At 40.6% G+C, this 23,659-nt stretch overlaps 2 protein-coding genes across 2 annotated transcripts in view; both read left to right on the top strand.

Annotated features, from left to right (window-relative positions):
* Positions 1–1,176, top strand: part of TBC1D15 (TBC1 domain family member 15) — a 30,658-nt gene extending 29,482 nt beyond the window's left edge. The window contains exons 16-17 of the mRNA XM_084500445.1: positions 83–169; positions 814–1,176. Coding sequence (XP_084356571.1) covers positions 83–169; positions 814–1,020 — 294 coding nt within the window. The 3' untranslated portion in view covers positions 1,021–1,176. The remainder of the gene's footprint in view (positions 1–82; positions 170–813) is intronic.
* Positions 1,177–12,428: 11,252 nt separating this feature from the next.
* The window catches only part of TPH2 (tryptophan hydroxylase 2), a 50,347-nt gene continuing 39,116 nt past the window's right edge, over positions 12,429–23,659 (top strand). The window contains exons 1-5 of the mRNA XM_084500313.1: positions 12,429–12,616; positions 16,239–16,391; positions 17,439–17,622; positions 17,726–17,826; positions 21,210–21,277. Coding sequence (XP_084356439.1) covers positions 12,518–12,616; positions 16,239–16,391; positions 17,439–17,622; positions 17,726–17,826; positions 21,210–21,277 — 605 coding nt within the window. The 5' untranslated portion in view covers positions 12,429–12,517. The remainder of the gene's footprint in view (positions 12,617–16,238; positions 16,392–17,438; positions 17,623–17,725; positions 17,827–21,209; positions 21,278–23,659) is intronic.

Raw genomic sequence — 23,659 nt, 5'->3', positions numbered from 1 at the left:
AGTACAGTATTACTATATTTTACAATACAGCATATTTTACACAGCTTGTTACACTTACTGTTATTTGTGAATGTATTTTCAGCATATCAATGAGCTGTCCATGAAAATCGATGTGGAATACATACTCTGCAAAGCAGAAGCAATTTCTATGCAGATGATGAATTGCAAGGTAACGGTATTTTGAATCTATCTGTGAGCATTTCTAGACAGTGAAACTAGTAGTTGGCTCTAATTGTATATGTATGACTTGTGAAACAACTAAGGGTTTGGATATGATAAAGGGTGTGCTGTATCTACATGGCACCTACATTCCAAAAGTCTATAAGCAAGATTAATGTTACAGGGAAATACTGTTCACGGTGTGGGGGGGGGAGACGAATTGTGCCTTTTGACCAGTAATTTCTTAACTCTGACTAACCTGAGTACAAGTAATTTGATGTTTGGTGTGCTCAGAAAAGATGAGGGGAAAGATCCATTGCACTGAATGCATACCAAATGTATTTGACAGCAACTAATGGTTCACTCGATTTAAAAAAAAATAATTTCAGTAATATGAAGTGTAATTATAATAGTTATGTGGAGTTTTATTTTAGTGATGAAGATGATAATCAGTAAATGATTAGAGCCTTTTACTGTCTCTTTAAAAAGCAGATGCAGAAAACAATCTCTTTAATGGAAATAGTGCTGGGAGAGATGTTTGCAGTACAGCCAAATTCAGATGAATGATTACTTATTTGGGGAGGGGGGGGATTTTTAAATCTCATTTTTAAATTTAATTACAGTGTTGGGCTGTTTTTTCCTTCTCTTTTACAGGAATTGCCTCAAGCAGTTAGTGAGATCCTGGGCATAGAAAGCAGTTCCGTAACACCAGATTCAGATACTGGAGAGGATGAAAGTGCAACAGTGCTGAGCTGTCCTACGTCGTTGTATCAGAGCATCTCAACACCTGTAACTGCTGCCAATGGAACAAGAGAAAACACTCAACAGATGTCTGAGACGCAGACCTTGACACCTGCATAATTACAGTTGATTAAATTGAAGAAAGACTTTACTGAGCACGTTTTTTCCAAGCACTTGAGAGATGGATATTTAAATTTGGTGTTGATTAAGCTTTAAGGTTGGAAAGAAAATCTGTACTGTAATGCTCTTGCATTAAAGCTTTACGACATGACTCAACTTAACTATTTTTGTAGTTTCTTCTACCAAAATAGCCTTTTGTTTTCAATAACATTCCTTAATATTTTTGTAGCCAAGTGCATTTTCTTTTTGCTGGTGAACTGGAAATGAATGGAGATTAAGAAAGAAAAGTACATATATGGAAAGTACATGTTTGCTGAGCTTTCACACATTGATCTAAGATGGTGTGAGTTCTTTGATTTGAGCAGATTCACAATAAGCCAGCTGAAGCTGCTGTAAAAAAAAATTCAAGCTGAAGAGATGCTGATGTGTTAAAGATCATTTTGTAAATGAATGGGTTTTCCTTATCTCAAATGTTTACAAAAATACTTGTAAGTATTTGTTGCTGGTTGAATGTAGATTTGAAATGGACATTTTTACATACAGTTTAATGTCCAAATACTGATTTTTGTGTAACTGGGAGTGGATGAACAGTATATTTTTACATTAACATAACTTCACTTTATATATGCATATATATATATATATTTACACACATACACTATATACACAGATGTTTGTGAATACTAGAAGGATAGTCATATTTTCAATATCTGAATAAACTTGACTGTTCATTCATATGAATCAATTTGACCAAATTAATGAGCAGCTCAAACTTGGGCTCTTTTTCAAAACTATTTTCTAACTGAAGGAAACTTTCATGTGAATACATTCAGTCTTACACCTGAGGTCATTTTGCAAATAATTTCTTGCAAATTTACTAATGTTTATCTTTGCTAATATATTAACGGATCAATTAACTACTTACACTTTTTATGCCAAGATTATTTGGAGAATCAATAAGCAGGTTATTAAAAAAGTAATCACAATTAACATTAATGCATTTTTTGTATATGCAAAAGGCAGTGTGAGTTTATTCCATGCCACGATGATGTCCTTTGACGGTATGTGAAATTTAACATAACTGATTCAGTGTATTCGTTATTTGGTAACTACTGTACATATATAAAATAAAAATCAAAGCTGATTTAGTGTTTTTAATTAAATCATATTTAGAGAAAAAATCTAGTTGTCTCGTTGTTGATCTAATCATGAGATAGAGGGGACAGCTAGCAACCGTTAGTCCATTGATATATATTTTATGTGCAATGAAGAGCAGGGGGGATATCTGTTTCTTACAGAGTGGAGCATGCCTGTCATCTCTGGGCTGTTGATGCTGGATATGGAGGAGTTAGCTTTTCTTCTGGAGCAGTTTGCTATTACAAATGGTATTTGTACCATGTAAAGCCAAATACAAGCAATCCAAAAAGGCTTTAATAGATAAATCAAGTTGTTACAACAATTTGAGACCTGATCAAACTTCTCACACCAGTTGTGAACAGGCACTGAAGAGCTGAATCAGTATAGGCTTTGTTTTTAATATCGTCAGCACAGTATCTCTCATCAGCTAATAAGAAAATCTTACGCGTTGAGAGTCAAGGATTCACCACAGCTCAGCATATCTATAGCCTTTCATTTCCTGCTCAGGAAATTACTGTGAAGCATCATGCCTTTGTTCACCGTGGAGCATTGTGCTTCCTGGCAGCTCATTTAACATGGTGTAGAATACAAAAAGGCATTAAAATTTATATAATCAACACTGTGGTGCAAATATACTAAGCAAGTTAGTTTCAGTGTTTTTGGAGCACCTAGTTCACTTTGAAGTGTACTTGTTAAATATTTTTGTCCAAAATTAAGATGAAACTAGGGAAGGGAAACATCTAAAACTGGGAAATGTAATGCATGAGTCTGTCAATTGACTGTGCATGGGTCTTAGTTATTCGGGATACGCAATCACAAAATTATACGCAACATTAAGATCTTGAAGTAATAATTGGGTGAATATTTAAGTGCTTAGGAAAAGTGTATTTAAGGGGGATTCTGTAATTATTTTAAAAATTTCAGTTGTGACTAACAAATACTACCAGCCCTGTGAGGGGAAAAAAAGTTTGCCTTTCCTTTTTGGGTATAATTATCGACCTTTTCCCTTTGTCTGAAGCACTTGGATGTCAAGAATGAGAAGGCTGCTCCTGAACTACAGAGAGCAGCTGCTGTAGAAGGCTTGGAGTAGGTAGGCTTACTTTGCTTCCCAGCAGTCAGATGCCCATTGCAGTGTTTGTCATCTGTAGTTTTTTTCCTGCTGAAAGGCAGCCTGCAGGAGTTGCATTTATGAGCAACCTCATCCTCCAGCAACCTGTTCTTGATTGTTGGGGATGGATATAGTCTAAGCTGAGACTGCCAGCACTGTGAAAGGCCTTAATTGGGATTGTGATTGCTAACAAAAATGCCATGGGTTGGAAGTTCTGGATGTGTGATTATGTATTTAATACTTGAATTACTTAGATTGCTCAGAATTAACAAATATGAATTAATTCCGACTATAGTTTTGGCTACAGTTGCTAGGATATAAGGCAATAATTGTAAGCAGGTTCCTGCAAACCTGTTTTTTAATGCTTGAACTTGAAGGTAGTTATATTTTGGGGGTGTGTATTTAAAACTTCATGCTTTTCAGTCTCAGTATTCTAATAGTACCTGTTCCAAGGTAAAATTTACACTTACGTACTCTTCTCCTTAAGAGATGTTTTTGCCTTTTGAGCCTATTTGGGCAATTTTATTTGCCTAGTAAGTAATTTCTTGAGGCTTTGAGAGCAAAAGGTTACTCTACAAAAGAATTTTCTAAAGGTTCTTGGGAGTTTGGACTAATGTCAATGTTTATAGAATGGATTTGGTAGTGGCAGGTCTAAAAATCTTATAGAAGGGTGATGCTGTACTTAATTGCTCATCATTAATACTCCATTTATACTGAATGGATTTAGCACAAGTGTGCCTGTCCTGTTCATCTATAATCACTGTATCTGCACCCAGCAAGCATCATAGCAAGTGGCCTTCAAACCTATGTAAAGAGTGGAGGTTCAGTGTTAGCAATAGTTTTGGATAATTTCTCTCAATATTAAGGCTACATATACTAACGGGTCCTGATCGCTTTGAGAACCAGCTATGGAAATACTGTGATGTTGACTGTATTAGCAATTTGTTCCCATTGATCTGTAGTTTAATTAAAATGAAGGTGTTCAACAAGCCCAGCTTTGTTGCTAACATATTTTTTTTATAACACATTTGCTTTTTTTTCTAATAGACAAACTTACAATGCTTATGTTGCCGCCTCAGGTACTCTTTCTAGGTTTTCTCACGTATTGCTCTCTGAAAAATTTGTTGGCTCCCAGTCAATGTAAGCAGTGAGGATACTTACAGATGTGTTATTGAGCTCTGAATCAAAATTCCATAGTGGGAACTTAGTAGAAAGCAGTCAAAAGTATTCTTGCAGCTCTTATTTCTAAATAGAACAGTTCAAAATAAGTTTGGGACACTTTCTTCACTTTTAAAAACTAATTTCCTGCTACAGGACTCTTTTCTAAACTTGAAAAATAGATTTTACTGTAAATGGTTTGGCATTCAGAATTTAGACCATAGACAGACGTTTTGGTGCCACTGACACAACTCATGCATGTCCTGGTGTGCTACAAATGGAGCCTTGCCAGGTTATAGGGACTGCATTTCCATTTCCATAGGCAACGTGTACGTTCTCAACTTGTTCCACGTTGGACAACAAAGGAAAGTGCTGCTGAAGTTACTGGAATCTTAAAAGTGCCTCTGAGAATTGATTGACATTAAAAATGGGTGATTTAAGTGGGCTGTGAGGAGGAATAATCGCTCGCTTAGGAAAAGTGTTGAGCATTTTTCAGTCTCTCATTTAACTGATATTCCTGTACAGATGCAATTTAAGATTGAAGTTGTTTGTTCCACAGGCTGTAGAAAACTGGCTGGTAACAAGATTTTGTCTGTAGCTGACTACATATCTTAAAATATATATTTTTTCCAACCTGTTGACTGTTTTCTGAACACTTCCAGACAGTGGTTGGTGCCACCTCTCTCTGTGTGAAAGAACCGTGATAGAGGCTGGTGCTTGTTCGTATGGGAGAAATTCTCTGAGCTGTTCTGTGGTGGGAAGTCCCAACCCTGGGTTCTGCACATGTGCTCATGTACCTGGACCTGGCTCAATAGTTGTGACTACGTGAGCATCGATAAGACACAGCTACATAACGGGGCATTCAGATTTCATATATGTCTGCAATTAGGTTTGATTTAAAGATACTTTCAAACGCTTTTTCATGGTATTAAAAACCAAAATGAATTGTGCTTCATGTTTAGTGGGACCTGATAACTCTGCTGTTCAATTAAGTGATGTTATTGCAGTGCAGGTCTCATATAAATTAAGCTTGAAATTCATTGTTCATTTAAGTGGGGATTTTAACCATAAACATTTTCTTGGGAACGTTTGCTCTGTTTTCATGTTAAATCACTATCTTAGGCACAAATTGAATTTTCTGATGCATTCTGAACAAAAACAATATTGAGTGTAGAATGTCACTTTTTGCCTCATCCCAAATAAATTTTAGAAATTAGTCATAAATGTATATTTCAAACTGTCCTTGTAATTCAAATAAATTAAATCTTCTAAAACAGTTACGTTTTGAAGGAATTGGATTATAATGCACATTTTGATTATACAGGATACATGCACCACACGGTAACACTAGCCCTTAGGCCTTTTCTGTACATATCTTGTTATTAACCAAGGTGAGCACTTCAGGAGACTGCTGCCACTTGTTTCCTCTGTGTATGGTGTGGTTGGCCCCAGCAAGGAGGCAGGCACTTGCTCAGCCTCTCGCTCCCCTCTCATGAAATGTGGAGATAGTTGGAGAAAGTGAGAAGAGCCACGGATGACAGTGAAAGCAAAAGCTGCTCCTGCAAGCAAAGTACAAAGAGGATTTCATTAATTACTTTGATCACTTGGGGTCAGCTGTCCTGGCTGCTTCTGCTCCCAACCTTGTGTGCACCCCTGGGCTAAGAAGAGACAAAACCTCAATGCTGTGCATGCACTGCCCAGCAGTAGCAAAAATGCTGGTGTTACCAGCAGTGCTGTAGCCATGAATGTAAAGCACTACCGTGAGGAAAGTTAACTCCATCCCAGCCACACCCAGTACAATATGACAACAGCCAGACTTGATGGTGTGTGACCTCATGCTATCCTAAATTAATCCTTCCTAGTGAAGATGACTCTTTTAAAATGCCCACTTATACTTAACACAGAAATGGTTGTAGCACACAGAAGCAACTTTTATTGTCATTCTGTTGCCTGTCATTAACTCTACAAGGTGAAACACCAGAAACTTTGCCACAATACCCTTGGTATTTTAATTAGTCCACTTGTCCCTTAAGTTACATGGGTGCACGCCAGAGTTTGGGCATTGGTGTAGGAGAGCTTCAGTGCCCTTCAGGTTTTAATGTTAAAGCAACTGATGCAGGAGACCAAGATCTTTAAAGTACAGGTATGTGATTTCACGGACTCAATAAGTCCTCAAGCAGCAAAGCAATACAGCTTCTGCTAGGAAAAGTGGCTGTCCAGATTGTTTGTTCTCTTCCTTGTGCTACTACCCTATTAGTGCTGGTATGATCAATTTGTGCAGGTGTGTGGTAAATCACATGAAGGATCTGAAATGTTTCAGAGCTAACCAGTTCTCTTAGCCAGATCAATCATCCTGCAATTTTTTTTTTCACCACGAGTGTATATACCTGAGTATACACACACAGCAAGTTTGTTAAAATCACGGATTCACAACATTGGAAGGCACTTTTAAAAGCTTGTGAATATAGACTAGCAAGAGCATCTCCTGTTGGAAGGCAGATCTTGCTTCTGCCAGATGCTTGCTTGTCTTAGCTCTTCTTAAAGGCTTCCAATAACATTGGGTCCACAACTGCTGCAGGCAACTCTTCCATGGCCTGGTGGTTCTTGCTGTCAGAAGCCTTTGCTTACACTGAACTGGGAGTGCTTACTGACATGGAAAACATTGCTTCTTCCAGCAATCTTCTGTGTAGCTAGTTTTGTCCTTTTCTCTTGCTTAGGCCAAAAACCCACAAACAAACAAAAACCCAAACCAAACAAACTCTGCCGTAATTGCCACAGCTTTTTTATGTACAGATCACCTTTCTTTGCACTCCTATAGATGTTCTCTGGACAAGAGATGATCTATATAATTTTTATTTTTTCAATGTCGGGATGTAAACTGGCTAAAGTCGCCTGGGTGAGATCACCTGTATTGAAGAGGACTGGAGGATAACTGTAAATCTTGCAGGCTATTACCCAAACACGTTTCAGGTGTTTGTATTTTCAGGGTAGACTGAATGATCACTTTCAGCTGGTGATTTTCTGTAGCCTCTGACTCCCTGGATATGAGCTCTGCTTTCTCTTGTAACTGTGTGGCTTGTCTGTAAGCAGCTTGCCACCATCACCCACCCAAGATCTATTTAGATTTTGTAACTGTTGAGCATCTCTGAGTTAAATACAATCTGAAAACTCAAAGGTGGTCACTGTGTGGTCCTTTGGCCTGTTCTTAATTAGTATAGGAGTGAGGGTGGGTACTTGTGGCTCTCCTGTTTTCTACAACCCTTCCATTTAACACTGAACCCACTCTTTTGTCCAATCTCTTAGTTTCATCTGCACTTTTCCTTATCTGTCTTGTGAGAGTGTTATGAGAGACTATGGCAAAAGCTTCACAACCATCAAGATTGATGATGTGAGTTGTTTTGCCTTGGTCCACAGGACTGGCATAGGAGGAAATGAGATTTACTCGACTCGATTTGTTCTCAGCAAATCCATCTTGACTGTTTAATCATCTGTTATCTTTTAGGTTCTTACAAATAATTTTGCTACTACTGTTTTCCCCCCAGAATTAAATCAGGCTGGTCCAGAACTCTTCAGCCCTTCCTCCCCCTATATCTTTTCAAAGATAGGCATCGTTTAAGTATTTTTTCATGTGTCCATCCTCTGAGCTATCAAAATAATTATTGATGGCTGAGATTTAACGAGCCTACTCTGTTAGCATAGTTTCTGCACCATGTTATTTCCTAAGATCAGATTTAACCCAACTATTCTCCAATAAATTTTATCCTGTGAAAAGCTGAGAGCTTATCTATCTGTCCCTGCCATTAATTATGATAGCCCTCCAGTCACAGTAGATTCAAAGCATATTTTAAAACAAAAAAAAAACATTAAATACTTAGGTTTTTTAAAAGTTTCTTTTCTGTCTTGTGTTTTCCTTGTAGTGGACTAATAGTTTCATTATTTTCTGACTGCTGCTGTATTTATAGAAAAGTGAAAAGCAATCTTTTGATGTCCTATACTAATTGCTGTGAATATTGTACTACACCTTTTGTCTACGTGTTACGGTGTTTGTATGTAGAAGCTCAGCCCTAGTTTTCATCTTGTGTAAGTTACTTTTTTTTGAGTTGAGGGTAATGAAACTAATGACTTATGATACTAGTAGTAAAAGTATAGTAGAAGACCCCACTTCCTCTGCAGTGAAGTAGTGTCCCAGTGAAACTTTAACTTTTTCCTTAAGTGAGTGTTGCAGGTTAACCTCAATAGGGAGCTAAGCCCCACTCAGCTGCTTGCTCATACCACTCCAGTGGGACAAGGGGAGAATCTGAAGGGTAAAGGAAAACTCTTAGGTCACGGTAAAGGCAGTTTATAAGGTAAAGCAACAGCTGTGTGCACAAAGCAAATGAGGAATTCATTCACTACTTTGCATTGGCAGGCTATTTCCAGGAAAGTAGGGCTTTGTTGTGCATAAGTACTTGGGAGGACAAATGCTGTAACTCTGTATGTCTCACCTTTCTCCTCTTTTCCCTTGCTTTTATTTCTGAGCATGACTTTGTATTGTATAGGACATTCCTTTGGTCAGTTGGGGTCAGCTGTTCTGGCTGTGTCTCCTCCCAGCTTCTTGTGCACTCCAGCCTACTCACTGATGGGGCAGCATGAGCAGAAAGGACCTTGATACTGCGTAAGCATCCTTCAGCAATAGCTAAAACATTGGTGTGTTATCAGCACTGTTTTGGTTACAAATCCATAACATGGCACCATATGAGTGACTAGGAAGAAAATTAATTCTATCCTAGCCAAAGCCAGTACCGGAAGGAAAAGGTTGTCTTTCTGCACTGGGTTTCATCCCTTCAGAAGCTGTAATAACTCTGAATTATTGAAGTTTTTATTGATTTTTATTTATTTATTTTTTAGATCTGAAATTGTCAATCTCTGCTTTCTTCTCTAACCCTCCTTCTGCTGAAGATCATGAATTCATTTTATGTTCACTGTCACACAGTTTATATTTTGCATAGCATTTTCAACTGGTTCCTCTCTGTTAGTTCAAGTCTATGAGAGCCTTCCATTTCATTGTTTTCTTCTAAAACCTGCATCAAAATTTACCATCTGTACTTCCAGACCTTCCTAGTCAGTCTATCACTTGGTAGATATCTTTTCCCAAAAGCTGTTTTTGATTAAAATCTCCTTAGTGCTATTAGAAGCTCTAAACAAAATCTGTAGTTTAGCAGTATTCCCAGAGCCATGTACTGTTTGTTGTACTGCAGCTAGGAAAAAAAAGAAATGTTTTCTGTCCATAAATATGTGTCCTTCATTCTGGCATTGATATGGAAAAATCCACCTACAAAACAGAAGTTACAAAAGAATAATTTCCTCTCTGGGGATAGGCAATCTGTTTGTGGGACTCATGGGCAGGCAGCATTGTTAAAAGAGTTGAATCATTCAGTAGTCCCTGCCTGTTATACAGTCCATGGCGACATAAAGTAGCTTTGTTTGGTTTGCATTCATGAGTCATCCTGAAGAGGTTACAAGAGACAGAAAATCTTTGCCAGCCTCTAGTCACCAAACAGAGCTGTGATAGATAGCAAGGCTACTGGGTAGTGGGGTCACCCCTGATTTGTATGGTGTCCCAGCTGCACAACTAGCATCTAGCAGCAGATAAAATCATGCTCTGTCACACTGATAGGAGAAAAGCCTCGAGTAGAGCTTGTTTTTGTCACTGGAGCATTTGGAGAGTGCTAAGCAATCTTGCTCCCGTAAATTGTTCAACTGCAGGAACTGTGTCCAGGTATCTCACGCATAGTGGACAGGAATATCAAAGTCTAAACACTCTGATTCACTTTCCCGTTATTAAAAATACTGAATAAACATGACAGAGAATATCTCTTGGTAACTTTGGATATAAGGCTGAACTAACACATGTAGACATGCTTTCCCCAGCTGGGAAAGCAAAGTAAAACTTTGTGAGTTAGCATAATGAAAATGATTGGTTTGCATTACAGAAGCAAGTAGGGGAACCAAATATAATTACAAGCTTGTCGTCAAGCAGAAGAAAGGATCATTATTACATTTTACACATGGGAAACTCTGGAAAAGTGAGGCTAAAAGTGCTTGCTTCAGACCTTGTGTGAAAACTGAGGCAGCTGCAAAAGCATCCCAGTCCTGAACATCAGTCATGACCTTTCCTTTTAAGAAAGGGGTCATCTGTCTGACAGGGGCCAGTTTGGACTTGAAGCTTTTGCTGGTTTCTGTTAATTGTAGTAAATGATAAGATTCCATTGTACTCACAGTCTCAAACACTAGGTATAAGATGCTGAGGCTAGAGCCAGAGACATTGACTTTGTAAAGTGAGGCAAGCAACAGCTGAGCATTAGATGTGACATGAAACTTAGCACCACGGGTGCTAAGACTTTCTGCCACTTTACTTGTGTATCTCCTTGTTCAGTATTTCAGATCAGTGGCTCCAATTTTAACTTTTTCTTCTCGATGTATGTTATCTTTACATATAACAGTTAAGGCTATATGGTACTAGCTGTCACATTCAGCTAGGCTGCTCCTGTTTGGGGATACTGCAGGGAAAAGCACTGCAGACTTGCAGAAGGACACAGCAGTCATTTCCCCTGACCGATGCTTTAGAACAGAGAAAACTGTATGTATTTGAACAAACCTTAATGAAATAATGCTCCTGATCCAGTTGTGGTGTTCAGTTCTACACTGTGTAAGATAACCTGTTCAAGGTAGCTAATAGAAAAGTTCTAGAAAACGGGAGAAGTGAGGAAGAAAATAATAGGAAGAGAAAGTGACGAGAGTAAGTGACAAAATGAGTATTCGACTTGAGTATGTTAGTGTAAGAGAAATACAGAATCCTAACACAATTTCCCAAGTAGGCTTGAGAGACGGAGACATTACCTTAACAATGCAGTCAAATTATTGTTTGAGCAATTACTTTCTGCTCATTTACAATTTCTGAGCTTATACTAGTCTGAAATTAAGTAGGAAACAAATTCTTTAGAAAAAAATTCTTCACCCTTGAGACATGAGCAATTCAGAGACAAGTGAAGTTGTCTAATATACAAACAGACCTCCAGGAGCCATACAGGATTGTTTCTACCTTCATAGATGATTAATTGCCTTATTGATGTTGTGGTTATAAGAGAGTCGTACGATCAGAGTCTGGCCCTTATGTAGCTCAGGTAGAAACCACGGCCATTGCTGCCTTGATTAAAAAGCTTTCTCCAATTAAGCATTCTCTTTCAGTGGAAATACTCTTTGCAAGTCATCAATCATCCTTTAATGTAGAAGGTTTGTTAAGTCTTTCATTATAAGATATATCTCTTATCCCTTAATGCTTCCTTTCAGAACCAACCTACATTTTTATAAAACGGGGAGAGATGAGTTCCTACATCAAAGAATTCCTCACATCAAAGTCAATGTGAAAATACTTCCATACAACTTTTCCTTGCAGAAACTCAGCCGCTACTTTTTCTTGGCATGTGCTGAGTGAGGCCTGCTGTCCCCATGTCCCCCCAGGGCCACCACTTGCCCATTGCTCCCCAGAGCCACCCACAGGGACCCTGGTGGCTCTGGCTTGTAGCCAATGCCTGTTGGCACCCACAGCTGCAGTTTGGGCTCCAGAGACAGGTTTTTAGGTTCTCCAGTTGGGTTCAGAGTGATGTCTCCTTGCCCAAACTGTTATCCATAGGCTCGTGCACAGTGCACCCCGCCAATAAGCACACGGAGTCAGAATCCACACGAAGGTGTTCTAATTAAACAATTAATGCTACAGCTGGCCCTGCTGGGCCAGGTGACCTCCTGCTGCCTCTTTCGGTGCCCCAGCCCCTCGCCTTGAGGGGTGAGGAGCCGAACCCGCAGCCCTGGGGAGCCTCCCCACAGCGGGACCCTGCTGGGTGGCGGCTCCTGAGGGGGTCCCGAGGGGGCTCGGGCTGGGCTCTGCCCTGGGGGCTGCGGTCAGCGGAGGCCGTGGGCGCCCTCCTGCCCCCGGTTCCCGTCAGCCGGCGCCGGGTCGCCCCATGCCGGGTTTCCGCCGGTGTCGGCGGGGGCGGATAAAAGGAGGCGCCGCGGGCGAGGCTGAGAGCGCGGCGCTGCCCCCGCCCGGCCGGCCCCATGCAGCCCGCCATGATGATGTTCTCCAGCAAGTACTGGGCGCGCAGGGGCTTCTCGCTCGACTCGGCCCTGCCGGAGGAGCGCCCCGCCGGCCTCGCCGTAAGTGCCGGGGCTGGGAGCGGGGGTGCCGAGGGGGAGCCCGGCTCGGCTCGGTCCCGGCTCGGGAAAGATAGAGGGAGAGAGGGATGGGAGCCGTGCTGCACGGGCACCCCGGTGCTCCCGGGGGTCGGCGCTGCGCGGGCAGGCAGCCGCTTTGGGGTTAAACCAGCGCTGCTTTGGAAGCAGCTTCAAGCCACGGCAAAAGTTTTGCTGGAGCCTCAAACCTCCCCGCTCCGCTGCAAGGCGCCGGGGTCCGGCTCAGGTGTGGGTGAGTGCTGGGGTTTGACAGCCCGGCGGTGCTCCCGCTGGCTCTGTGCTGTACCCGCAGCACCCACCGTGTTAAAGCACCTGTAAGCCTCCTAGCGTGGTGTTTAAACACTTCCATAGTAGCATCTCGTGTGAGTGCATGCCTGCTGCTGGCACCTCCATCCCGAGCGGGTGCGACAGGTGCCTGGGTGATCCCGAGCACGGGACACGCTTCTGTGTGCTTACAGGTAAAGAGATTTGAGCAGGTTTGCTTTATTAATAATAACAGAGAGTGTTAATGGTGCTAACAATGTAATCCGCTATGAATGCATTAGATATTTAAGGTTACCCATATAATACCTTATGCCAAATCCACAGTGCATGGAGGCTCTGATAATTTGAGTAGAGCCGACAGAGTGCACCAGTTTGTGCCAGTTGTGGACCAGTCCTTATAGTAAAACATGAAATGCTCTTTCTCGTACATGCTTTATTTCTGTTGGCAATATCGAATGAACTGTGATAAACTCATTTCACAGTTTTTATATCTGAGTTACTTCACTGCGTTCTGCTGTAGGTCGCTCTTTCATTCTTGAGCACTTGCGCTTGCTCCAGAGAATTTGTCTTCATTAGGGAAGTTGATCTGCTAATCATTATTTAATTATAAAGTGTATTAATAAGCATGGCTGATAAGATTTGAGTTCTGGCAGTAACACAGCCCCCTACTAGATTGATAACAATTAAGCTAATCTAGTTTTTCTATGCCTGAGAGAGGCTTTCAGTCATCGCTTCAGGTAAAGCTTGCTTGCAAGTGTTGGTGAACCTGGGACAGTCTTGGAAGGTGCCAAGTGCTGTTGTTTCCTGGAGGAAACGATGGTACTGCATGATCCTCTGTACGGAGCTTCCAGAAAGCAGCATACAGTGGAAAAGCATGGATGCCATCTAAATAGTATCTTTGTCTCTTTGACACTTTGTGTGGAGGTTGTGTTCTTGATAGGTGTGAAAATTCCTCAGCCAAATCCCAAAAACCCATTAAGTTAATCCCAAATATATTGAAGTTAAAGCCAAAGTGACCTTTTCCTAAGCAACCCTACTACCAAGCAGATTCATATAAGCTCAGTTACTGAAAGGTAAATGTTTAAAATCCTACGTATGCCGTTTCATATGCAGAATTACTTTTCCAGTTTGTGTGTGATCTAATAAAGGATGAGAAGAGACCAAACTCTTCAGCATGCTCTGAAAAGAGTGTGGGCTCTTTAACTTGTACTGTTTTAAAGAGTAGCTTTTGGTAAGAAGATGTTTCAACTACCCCTCTTCTTAATTCAGTGTGTTCTTCAGAATGTCCAGTGAGAGCTGACTTGAGAGCTGTGGTCTCATTCAGCAGAGGGAGATATTCCAGTTTGACATGAACCGTGTGGATGCATTGAGATGGATGTGATGCAAATACCTCATCTGTCAGTGATATCTATTTCTAAGAAAGCTATCTTAAATAATCCAATTTGAAGAGGAATTAGACTAAAGCTTACTGACTTTTTTCCTGGGTCATGGAGCATTCGATGAAAACTTCTGAAATCTCTTAGAAGCATGAGGAGACTTTGCTGAAGCCCATTGTCATGGGTCTACAGACATTATGCAGGTGGGATAACCTGCCTTTACAGTCCCACATGAAAGGCAAAAAAAACAAGAATAGAGATTTATCTTGGCTTTAAGAATCTGTTGAGACCTGTTTAAAAAACTCCACCTATTTTTGTGTCTGTTTTATGTTTATTGCTGCTCTACAATTTACCAAAGAACAATTTAATCCATTAATAATTAGGGAATACCTGTATATGAATCTAAAGAAAAAAGTGATCATAGAAATTCAGTCTTCATATTACAGGTGATGCTGTTATTCAAAAACCACTTACCTCCTCACTGGGGATGTCATTTTTCAGGAATCATGACAATGGATATTGGAAAATGCAGACTGTTTTTTGAAAATTGTAGTCAGTGTTATTAAAATTGTCTACAAAGTCTGACTCACTGTACAGTTTGCGTCTTGACAAAATATAATTCCATAAACTTTTTTTGAAGCTATGGGACGAAATATGGCTTAAAGCAAAGTTTTTACCCCTGAAATTAAGAGAAGGTTGTAAGAGTGGCCAAGGATGATGTAATTTCCTCTATTTTTAGGAGTTCCTCAGCTGGTTCACTTGTGGGAGGTGCAGTCTCAGCTTGTGTGTCTGTCCTCATATGTATAACCAACAGGGGTTTTATTTCCTTGGGAAAAATGACCTTACATAGCCACATCAACAGATTACATTCACAGTATAACAATTATGTTATGCCCATGACTGACCACTAAACCCCTACCTATGAGGGAGGGAGGCTCAGTGGTGGTGGGCAGGAGGATACCCTGGTGAAGCTCAGGGTATCCTGTGGGGTGCCTCTGGCCACAGCAGCTGCAAAGAAGCTGATTTCGTCTCAACACAGAGGGGAGTTTAGGTGAACAGCTGTCAGCAGTGAAGTGGATCAGCTGGTGGTGTAAATGTTTCTCCCTGAGTTCATTAGAGGAGTGTGAATGTCTCCTGGAGTCCCAGAGCTGTAGGAGGTGAGTGAATGCACGGCTCAGCCCAGTGTGGGGTACAGAAACTGAGCAATGAACAGGAGGATTTCAGAGATTGGTGGGCTTGAACTGGCTGTGACGCTCATATCCCTTCCTGGGATTTCTGGTTGTGCAGTGGTGTGGCAGTGAGCATAGCACAGAGACCAGTCATGCAAATCGCATTGGTCCTGTGGCTGAACTGTGGGTTGCCTCTGCTGTGTTTTGCTAAGTGTAGCCTACCTTTGTGTTGTGTCTTCAGTACATTGCACATCACTCTGATAAATCAGAGCTCTGGGGTGACATCAGATATCTTCAGATATTTAAATTTGGTATTAAATGTTACACTTGCCACCTATGGAATATCTGAAAGCAGCTGGTCAGAGTATTGGACTCTGACAATGGATAGTACAAAAATACAGGCCAGTGTAAATCAGCATAAATTGACTCCTACAAATTACAGTAGCATCACCACAAGTAGTGGTTTTGCAGTAATTCTGACCATCTCTACTCAATTTGTTTATTACTGATAGCATTGCCCTAATAGTATAATTATACCTGTATCCTATACTTTCATATGCTTTGCCTTTCCTCTTTTTAAGAATTGAACTCTTACATAATCATCTCTAACAGATGCTTTTGACTTGTGATTCTAGTTTCAAGTGAATGAATTAACCTTTAAGTCTGGATGGGTTCCATTCAGTTGTTTTTCTAACAAATATTTCTCTTCATGTAAACAGACTTAATTTTGGGAAATGCCCTTTTACATCTGAAGTGATGTTCTTTATCTATCTGTAGCTGAACAGATCAAGTTCTGGGAAGAACGAGGAAAAGAAAGGGAATAAGGGAAATGGGAAAGGTGAATCGGCTTCTGAAGGTGGAAAGACAGCTGTGGTGTTTTCCTTGAAGAATGAAGTTGGCGGGTTGGTGAAAGCTCTCCGGCTCTTCCAGGTAAAGTCATTCTGTGGACCAGACTGAGGAAGGTCAGGTGTTTGTTGGTGTAAATTAATGCACCGGGGAGTGCAGTTACTTTTATTGAATTCTGCAGAGTGTAACTTCAAATTTTATGGATCATTCAGCAAAGCATTTTGGACTCACAAAGAGTTTTCTGGAACAAAGTTTAACAGTGATGTTGATGTTCACACCATTCACTTTAGATTTCTAAAGTGTGATTCTCAATACCGTAAATTAGGTTTGAAGTTCTCTGTACAGACTGTGATGAAAGAAAGCACTTTCAGAGAGCAGTTCAGCACCTAAGTTATATGCCTGAAGTCAGATGGTGATGGCAGCCTTGCTGCAGGACAATGTTTGGTCATAAATTTACGTGCACCTTTAAGTGCTTGCAGGGTCAAGGCTTTGTGTCTAACTTGAACATAAATTGTAAAGTGTTGGTTCCTGTATAGATCCCCATGCAATTGGTGGTTTTCAGTCAGGCTGCTGGTACTTGATGTAGTCTGCTTACCTCATTAATAAACTGAGAGGACTTGGAGGTGTGTCTGAGGATAATTAAAGCAGAGCAGTGTGATGCAAGTCTTAGGCTGTAAGTCTTCTCAACCCAGGGTATATCAAAACCACTCTTCTTACTTCTGAAGAGAGTGTCTAAAACTGTTAGCGCTGTGCCAGCTGGAAACATGCAGGGGAGTCCTGTGGCCTGTGTTACTCAGGAATAGATCATCAAAATGATCCCACTTGGCTTTGTAACCAGTCTACAAATAGCAGATTCAAACCCCTCAGCAGATGGAAGCTTTTCCTTCTGTGAATGCGTTAGATGAATGAGTTGGCTAAGGAGATGCACTATATGCATTCCTTATAGAGTGTGCCAGTGAAAGAATTACCTACTATGTAAGTCCAGAGGTAGAAAAGCAGAAATAGCTAGCTGGCTGTACCAGAGGGGACCTTCATCTAAAATTCAAAAAATCTTCCCTGAAGAACATGCTGTCAATATTACCATTCTAACTGATATGTTTATTCTTAATCCATTTTTTCGTCTTTCCACAGGAGAAACATGTCAGTATGGTTCATATTGAATCACGAAAATCAAAGAGGAGGAACTCAGAGGTGGAAATTTTTGTGGACTGTGACTGCAGTAAAAAAGAATTTAATGAACTAATCCAGCTGCTCAAGTTTCAAACTAATATCGTGTCTCTCAATCCACCAGAAAACATCTGGACTGATGAGGAAGGCAAGGCTCCTTCATTTCACTCGCTTTAGACGCTGACAAACTTTTTGGACATGTATCTCAATCTCATACTCAATACATTCAACTTGCATTCTGTCTTCTGCAGATCTTGACTGTGTCCCTTGGTTCCCCAGGAAGATATCTGAATTAGACAAATGCTCACAGAGAGTTTTGATGTATGGATCTGAGCTCGATGCAGATCACCCTGTAAGTGTAACAAAAATTGTATTGTAGATAACATGTTCAGGTTGTTTGCCAGTCAAATAAAAAGCATGTTGACTGCTGATTTTGAGTACTTTTCCGAATTCTCAGAAGGTGATGATTTAGTTCTCTTCAATGAATCAATTCTACTTTTCTGTAGCTGGACATGCAAAAAGGAAGTCCCCCTGAAAACTTACTCTTGAACAACTTTGTTCCCTTTTGTCCTGCCTTCACTTATTTTTTAATTAGCTGGTTGATAGAAGCTTTCAGACAAACTGGGGAGTTTAGATCAATGTGACCTTAGGTTCTGCCACAAGTGGCTCTTAGATAAGAACTGATATTAACCTAGGTGTCAGAGAAGAAAGAAGTATGGAGAAAGACATCCTGGCCACTCAGAAGATAATTACAAAATAGAACAGAGCCACATGTTCCTGTCTCTGCATGGATGTGGCAGGTGGGAAGGTGCTTCGCATTGTTTCCTGACTTCAGTGACAGGAGACAAAAGCTTGCATTTCACATAAGCATTATCTGCAGTAGTACCAAATCCTCAATTCAAGAGGCAAAAAAAATATATATATATTTTTGGAATATATCCATAAATTCGTAACCTCAGAGTCTTTAAATGCCAGATGATATCAGGCATTAGTGTTGGAAGTTTTTTCACTTGTTTCAAATCAGTTTCTACCTTTTGCACACCTTGGCTCAGCATTACTGGTGGCAACTACTTCTATTTGTTCCTACTCAAAATGCTTTTTTCAACCATTTATAAAAAAAAAAAGGATGGGTTCAACTGATATTGTAGGAAACTTCAACTTCCAGCTGAAGGGAAGTAATGAACTAAAATACCTGACCACATTAAGACTGTCTTGTTATATATCCAGATTAAAAACTAGCTGTAGGCAATAGTCTCCTTTGCTTTTTGTCATGTATATTTTTCATCGGTAGTGTGCAGGCTGTTTTTTAAATGCGTTCACATAAATTCAGTGTAGGGAACTCCAAAGATCCATCTGTGCCATACCGTGGTGTTACAGTGCCTGTCCGGGCTCTTCCCTGGCCTCTGCCTTGGCTGAGGAGGGGCAGGCAGTCCTGGTGACCCGGTGTTTAGGACTCTGTGCAGCACACAAGTGGCAGTCAGACCACTGCCTCCTGCTCTGGCTGCTCCACAGCTCTTACAGCCACTGTGCTGTGGCAGGGTCTTGGGTGCAGACATGCACGATTAAACTGGCATCATCACCATGTCCCCTGGCAGTCTCACTTCCCTGTCCCTCATGTCACTTGCCTATCAGCCACGATAAGCATCAGCACCTTGCTTGGTTTCCAGCCACCCCTGCAGAGCATGAACCATTCCTGCTCTGTGGGTCTACAGTTAGGGAGAATGTTCCTGGGTCCTGATTTCTGCCACTTACTTCTTGATGACAAGCTAGGATTTACCTACTGTGTTCTCAGAACAGAAAAATCTGTTGATTGCCTTCAGCCATTAACAGTAATTTGGTTCAAACAGAGGCCTTAATAATGGCAACTCATTCTAGGCTTGAGTTGATGATTGTGACGGGCCATTTGATAGTGTTTTATGTTCTGAGCAGGTGCCTTCATTAAATTCTTGAGTGCTTTGCTGAAAATCTGCATTCCCTTTTACAGACAATGAAAAAAGACATTTGCATTATATGAATATATATTTTACACTTGGGGGAACTCTTATAAACATAATTTACACACCATTTGTTAGCTTATGCAGCACACAAGGTATTAGAGGTGGGGGAAAAAATCCTAAAATCTGTGACTGGCCTTTCGGATGCTAGTTCTGGTGCCTGCTCTGTGCCTTCATGCTGGTATGTACGTGCCAGAGGACCAAAGAGAATTACCTCGTTATGGAACCAGCATAGCACCACTTTAGATACTTATCAACTCCAAACTGGCTAATGGTTTCAGTCTCGATTTCACTGCACGTGATGGACCTTTAAGTCACCTGTGCTGTCATCCATCCCATTTTGTCTGTTGAATGGTCTATAGCTGAGTAACATAATGCTAATGTCAGAAGGTATTAAGCAGACAAGGATATTCCCCAAAATTTCAGCAAATTTTTGTCTATCAAAAAGCTTGTCAGTAGGCAGTGTCATTATAATGTGTCATTCTGGACTCTTCAGTTGCATTTTGCAGGGGGACCGCTAGGCTCTGTAGAAAGCAGGCCACACAGATGCAGGTTCAGAGAGGGCAGATATGTGCTTGAGTTTATGAAGTAACTAATCTCACTATAAGGTATGTACAGCAAGTCAATAACCAAATGAATGCCAAGGAAGAAAATGGATTGTCCGGTACCTGAATGGTGTTGCACAAGGCCTTTGTTAACCTGTGTGAGAGCGGAGGCTTGGAGGTTTTCTGCAGTCCTCTGACATTCTCCCTCACTCTGCCCTAGCAGCACAGCTTTGGTTATAGGGCAGTAAAATACCTTCCCAGTTTTCTCATACAGACGTTTTAAAACAGAAGACGTTGTCTTTTCATTCCTTTTGTTGATTTGTGTTTGTATATTTGAGCGGTAAGGAAAAAAATGGTGTTTTCTTTTTCAGCTGTGCCTAGGTGGTGGGAGCAGTCTGTTTAGGTCATGCCACTTGAGGAAATGTAAATGCACTTTCTGGGCTACTAACTATGGAGCTTAGATAGCTGTTTACTCTCTTTCATTTTCAAGAGGTTACAAGTCCTGCTTTGAAAGTAGATAACTTTTGTAGTCAAAAACCTGAAGCGTCCAAATCTTTTATAGGTACAGAAGAAATGATGGTTTAGTTTTGAATAGCTTGAAGGGCTGTAACTGACTGGTGTGTATGTTTTATACAGCTCTTTTGTGCTAAATATGCAAAAGGTAAGAGCCTGCTGTAGTCCACAACGTAGAGTGTTTCCTCTGTAGCTCAAACTGGGGCAATGTATGTAGTTGCTGTTGGAGGCTGATGGTTCAGTCCCTGGTGTGTTGGTTAAGATGGCAACTGCTGAAGCAGCGTCTTCAAAATGAGTTACTTACGAACCCTGAGCACTTCAGTCTTCTAGTGATGACAGATGTATTAAGAAAAGGTCAGCTATTCTGCTTGATGCCTGCCTGTAGATCTCCATTCAGATTAAGGAAAACCTGCATGAGATGAAATGACAAGGAAAAAGTTTCCCTTTTTTGCTGTCTTGGATGAATGACAACTATGCACAAACCTGTCTTGAAAATACTCCCGTGGGACTTTGGTGGGGGAAAAAGCAAGAAAATCCTTGTCTTCTCTTACAGTCCAGTAGATGGTGTTAATCAAAATACAGTGTAATTTGGTACTAAATAAACACTTTAATGATTTATTTTATAATTCTTACAGCTGATTTTCTGTCTTTATTATAAATTACTCTCTTCTTCCTCGCTTAAGGGATTTAAAGACAATGTCTATCGACAGAGAAGAAAGTACTTCGTGGATGTTGCCATGAGCTATAAATAGTAAGTACTGGTATAATTCTTCCCTGTGCTGCTGACTAGTTAGAATTCATGCTCTACTTAATTCTGTAGGATGAAGTTTTGCAGATGACAACGTCATCCTTTAAACTTTTGCTAGTGTAGCCTATAAAACAAAAACCTGATGCTTGGAATCCTCTTGCACTTTCAGTACAGACATAGGCAAGTAAAATATTTGAAATGTGAGCGCTATCTTTTCCGCATTTTATTCATAGCTGGTTAAACTTAAGGAACTCTTTTATTAATGAAAAACTGAGGTACTGCTGAATCCATGGTCACTGGATGCCAAATCATTACTCAGTATTTTGACCAAAGAAAATGGTGCTTGTTGTGAAGAGAACTGCTACACATACCAGGAAAGGCACCCAGAGGAAAATGTACACAGTAGGAGTGCTGTACACTTCCCCTGCTTCATATAAGTGTCGTGTTTGTCACAACAGTTTGATTCCTACCATTGGTATAGGATGAACTCTCAAAACTAGTCAGTAATAATTATTAAATAACTCATATCACTGCCTGCAGAAGTGCTGCCAAGACGTAAGAGTCAGGTCCTGAGGATGTTCAGAGCCCCCAAAACTATGTATTGACTTAAGGGTGAGCTTTTTGAAGTAGGAGCAGGAATATGTTTTTGCACGGGATACTCCATATGTGACAAACATAACATGGGGGGGGGGGGGGGGGGGGAAGAAAAAGAGAAAGGAGATGGAAGGAAAACTTGGGTTTATACAGGCTATCCAATATAGGAAGCAATGTTTGAATCCATGACAAAGAATTACTGCTTTTTGCTTTTACTGCAAGAATGATTTTTGATTACTAAAGAGAGTTGGAGCCCAATACAGTCCTGACCTTGATGTGGAGAGGGGCTAAAGCAATTTCTTTAGTATTTGGATGTGCTGTGCACTCTGAAAGAGTCTATGAACCCTGGATGCTGTTTATCTGTGTTGTTTTCTGAAAAATCCTTGACATCATATCACAGTACAGTTGTGGTTTAAAGAGTTTTATTTTAAAGAGCCCAGCAGAATTAGATGTCCCCCTTGATTTCTTCCCCTCTCCCCCCATACATCAGTAGTTTCCATAGAGCCAGGAGGATATCAGGGTCTCAACTTGTTGAAGCCTGAAATTTTGATTTTTCACTGAAAAAGGAGTTATGATTCTTTTCATGAACTTAATATGCTGGATGCTGCAAAATGCCTTTTATGAATTTTGCCACCACAGCTGTAAACTTCTCAGAATTCATTCAGTGGGTTGCCCTGTAGTTAATGGACCTGGTGCCTGCACACAAGTACACTCCATGTGGTTCCTCCTTTTGATCTTTTTTCCCTGTCAAGTCAGTATTTTCAATTTGCTGCCATCCCTGGAAGTTAGGAAACTTTCTGTGCTACCTACAAATACCTACTGCGTTGCAATTTTCTTGTCACATAAGCATTGTACTAATTCTAATCATACTGTTTTGTTTGCCCTCATTATCAAGGGAGAGAACATACTAATTTCATGTTCTTTTCCATTTTACTTTTTCAGATTTTTAATTTTTCTCCGCTGGGATTTCTATGTATGTTGTTTAAAGGATATAAAGTGCAACAGTTTTTGCTGCCTTCACAGAAGGCACGTCCTGCCATGAAGCAATTCAGAAAAGTATTTTTGAAGTTATTTTGGTTCTACTTTTTATTTTAATATAGGGCTAATCCACAGGCTGCAGAAGGCTAGGGGTGGAGACAGGAAGGTTAACTTGGCTTTGTCACTATATATTCCCAATTATGTTTCTTCTTTGCTTTTGTCCCATTCCTGTTGTTATGCCATAACCAATCTAATAAATGTCCAAGTGTTTGGTTCCCCTTTCGTCAGCCCATGGTGGTGTTTATTTAGCTGGGTGCTCGTGGCACTCATCCGGCACACTGGGCTTCTGCTGGGTAAGTCCTAAGCTAGCCAGTTTTCAAATACTAGTTGAGACAGGGTTTTTGTTTGTTTGCAGCTGATCAATTTTTCCCCCAGTCTAATTCTTGCTGTAGAGTTGGTTATTCCTGCCTAGCATTGACTGTAGTGTGAAGTGTCAAGCAGGTACCTGTGGATGAGGGCAGATGGTGTGCACTTGTAGAGCTGTCTCAGTAAACTTGGACAGTTCTCCATTTATCCATGATGCTAGCAGTGGTAGTGCCCTGCATTTCACAGTTGCTAAGCTGCTGGAAATATCTTCCTCCCTTCTTCCCCTCTAAGCTGCCTAAGTGCTGATGAGGTTCTGCTGGTTCACTGAGCAGTGGTTGGTCTTCTGCTACAAGGATTTTTTTCCCCCTGAAACTAGTGAGAAATGTCTTTTTAGAAAAATCTTTCACGTTCCCAGAAAAACAGCTAAAGGAAATGAGAATTCTTTTC

The sequence above is a fragment of the Aythya ferina genome (genome assembly GCF_964211825.1).
Source record: "Aythya ferina genome assembly, chromosome: 1".
Classification (NCBI taxonomy): Eukaryota; Metazoa; Chordata; class Aves; order Anseriformes; family Anatidae; genus Aythya; species Aythya ferina.
Note: the sequence above shows the minus strand (reverse complement) of the source record. Positions and strands in the feature narration are given on the sequence as shown.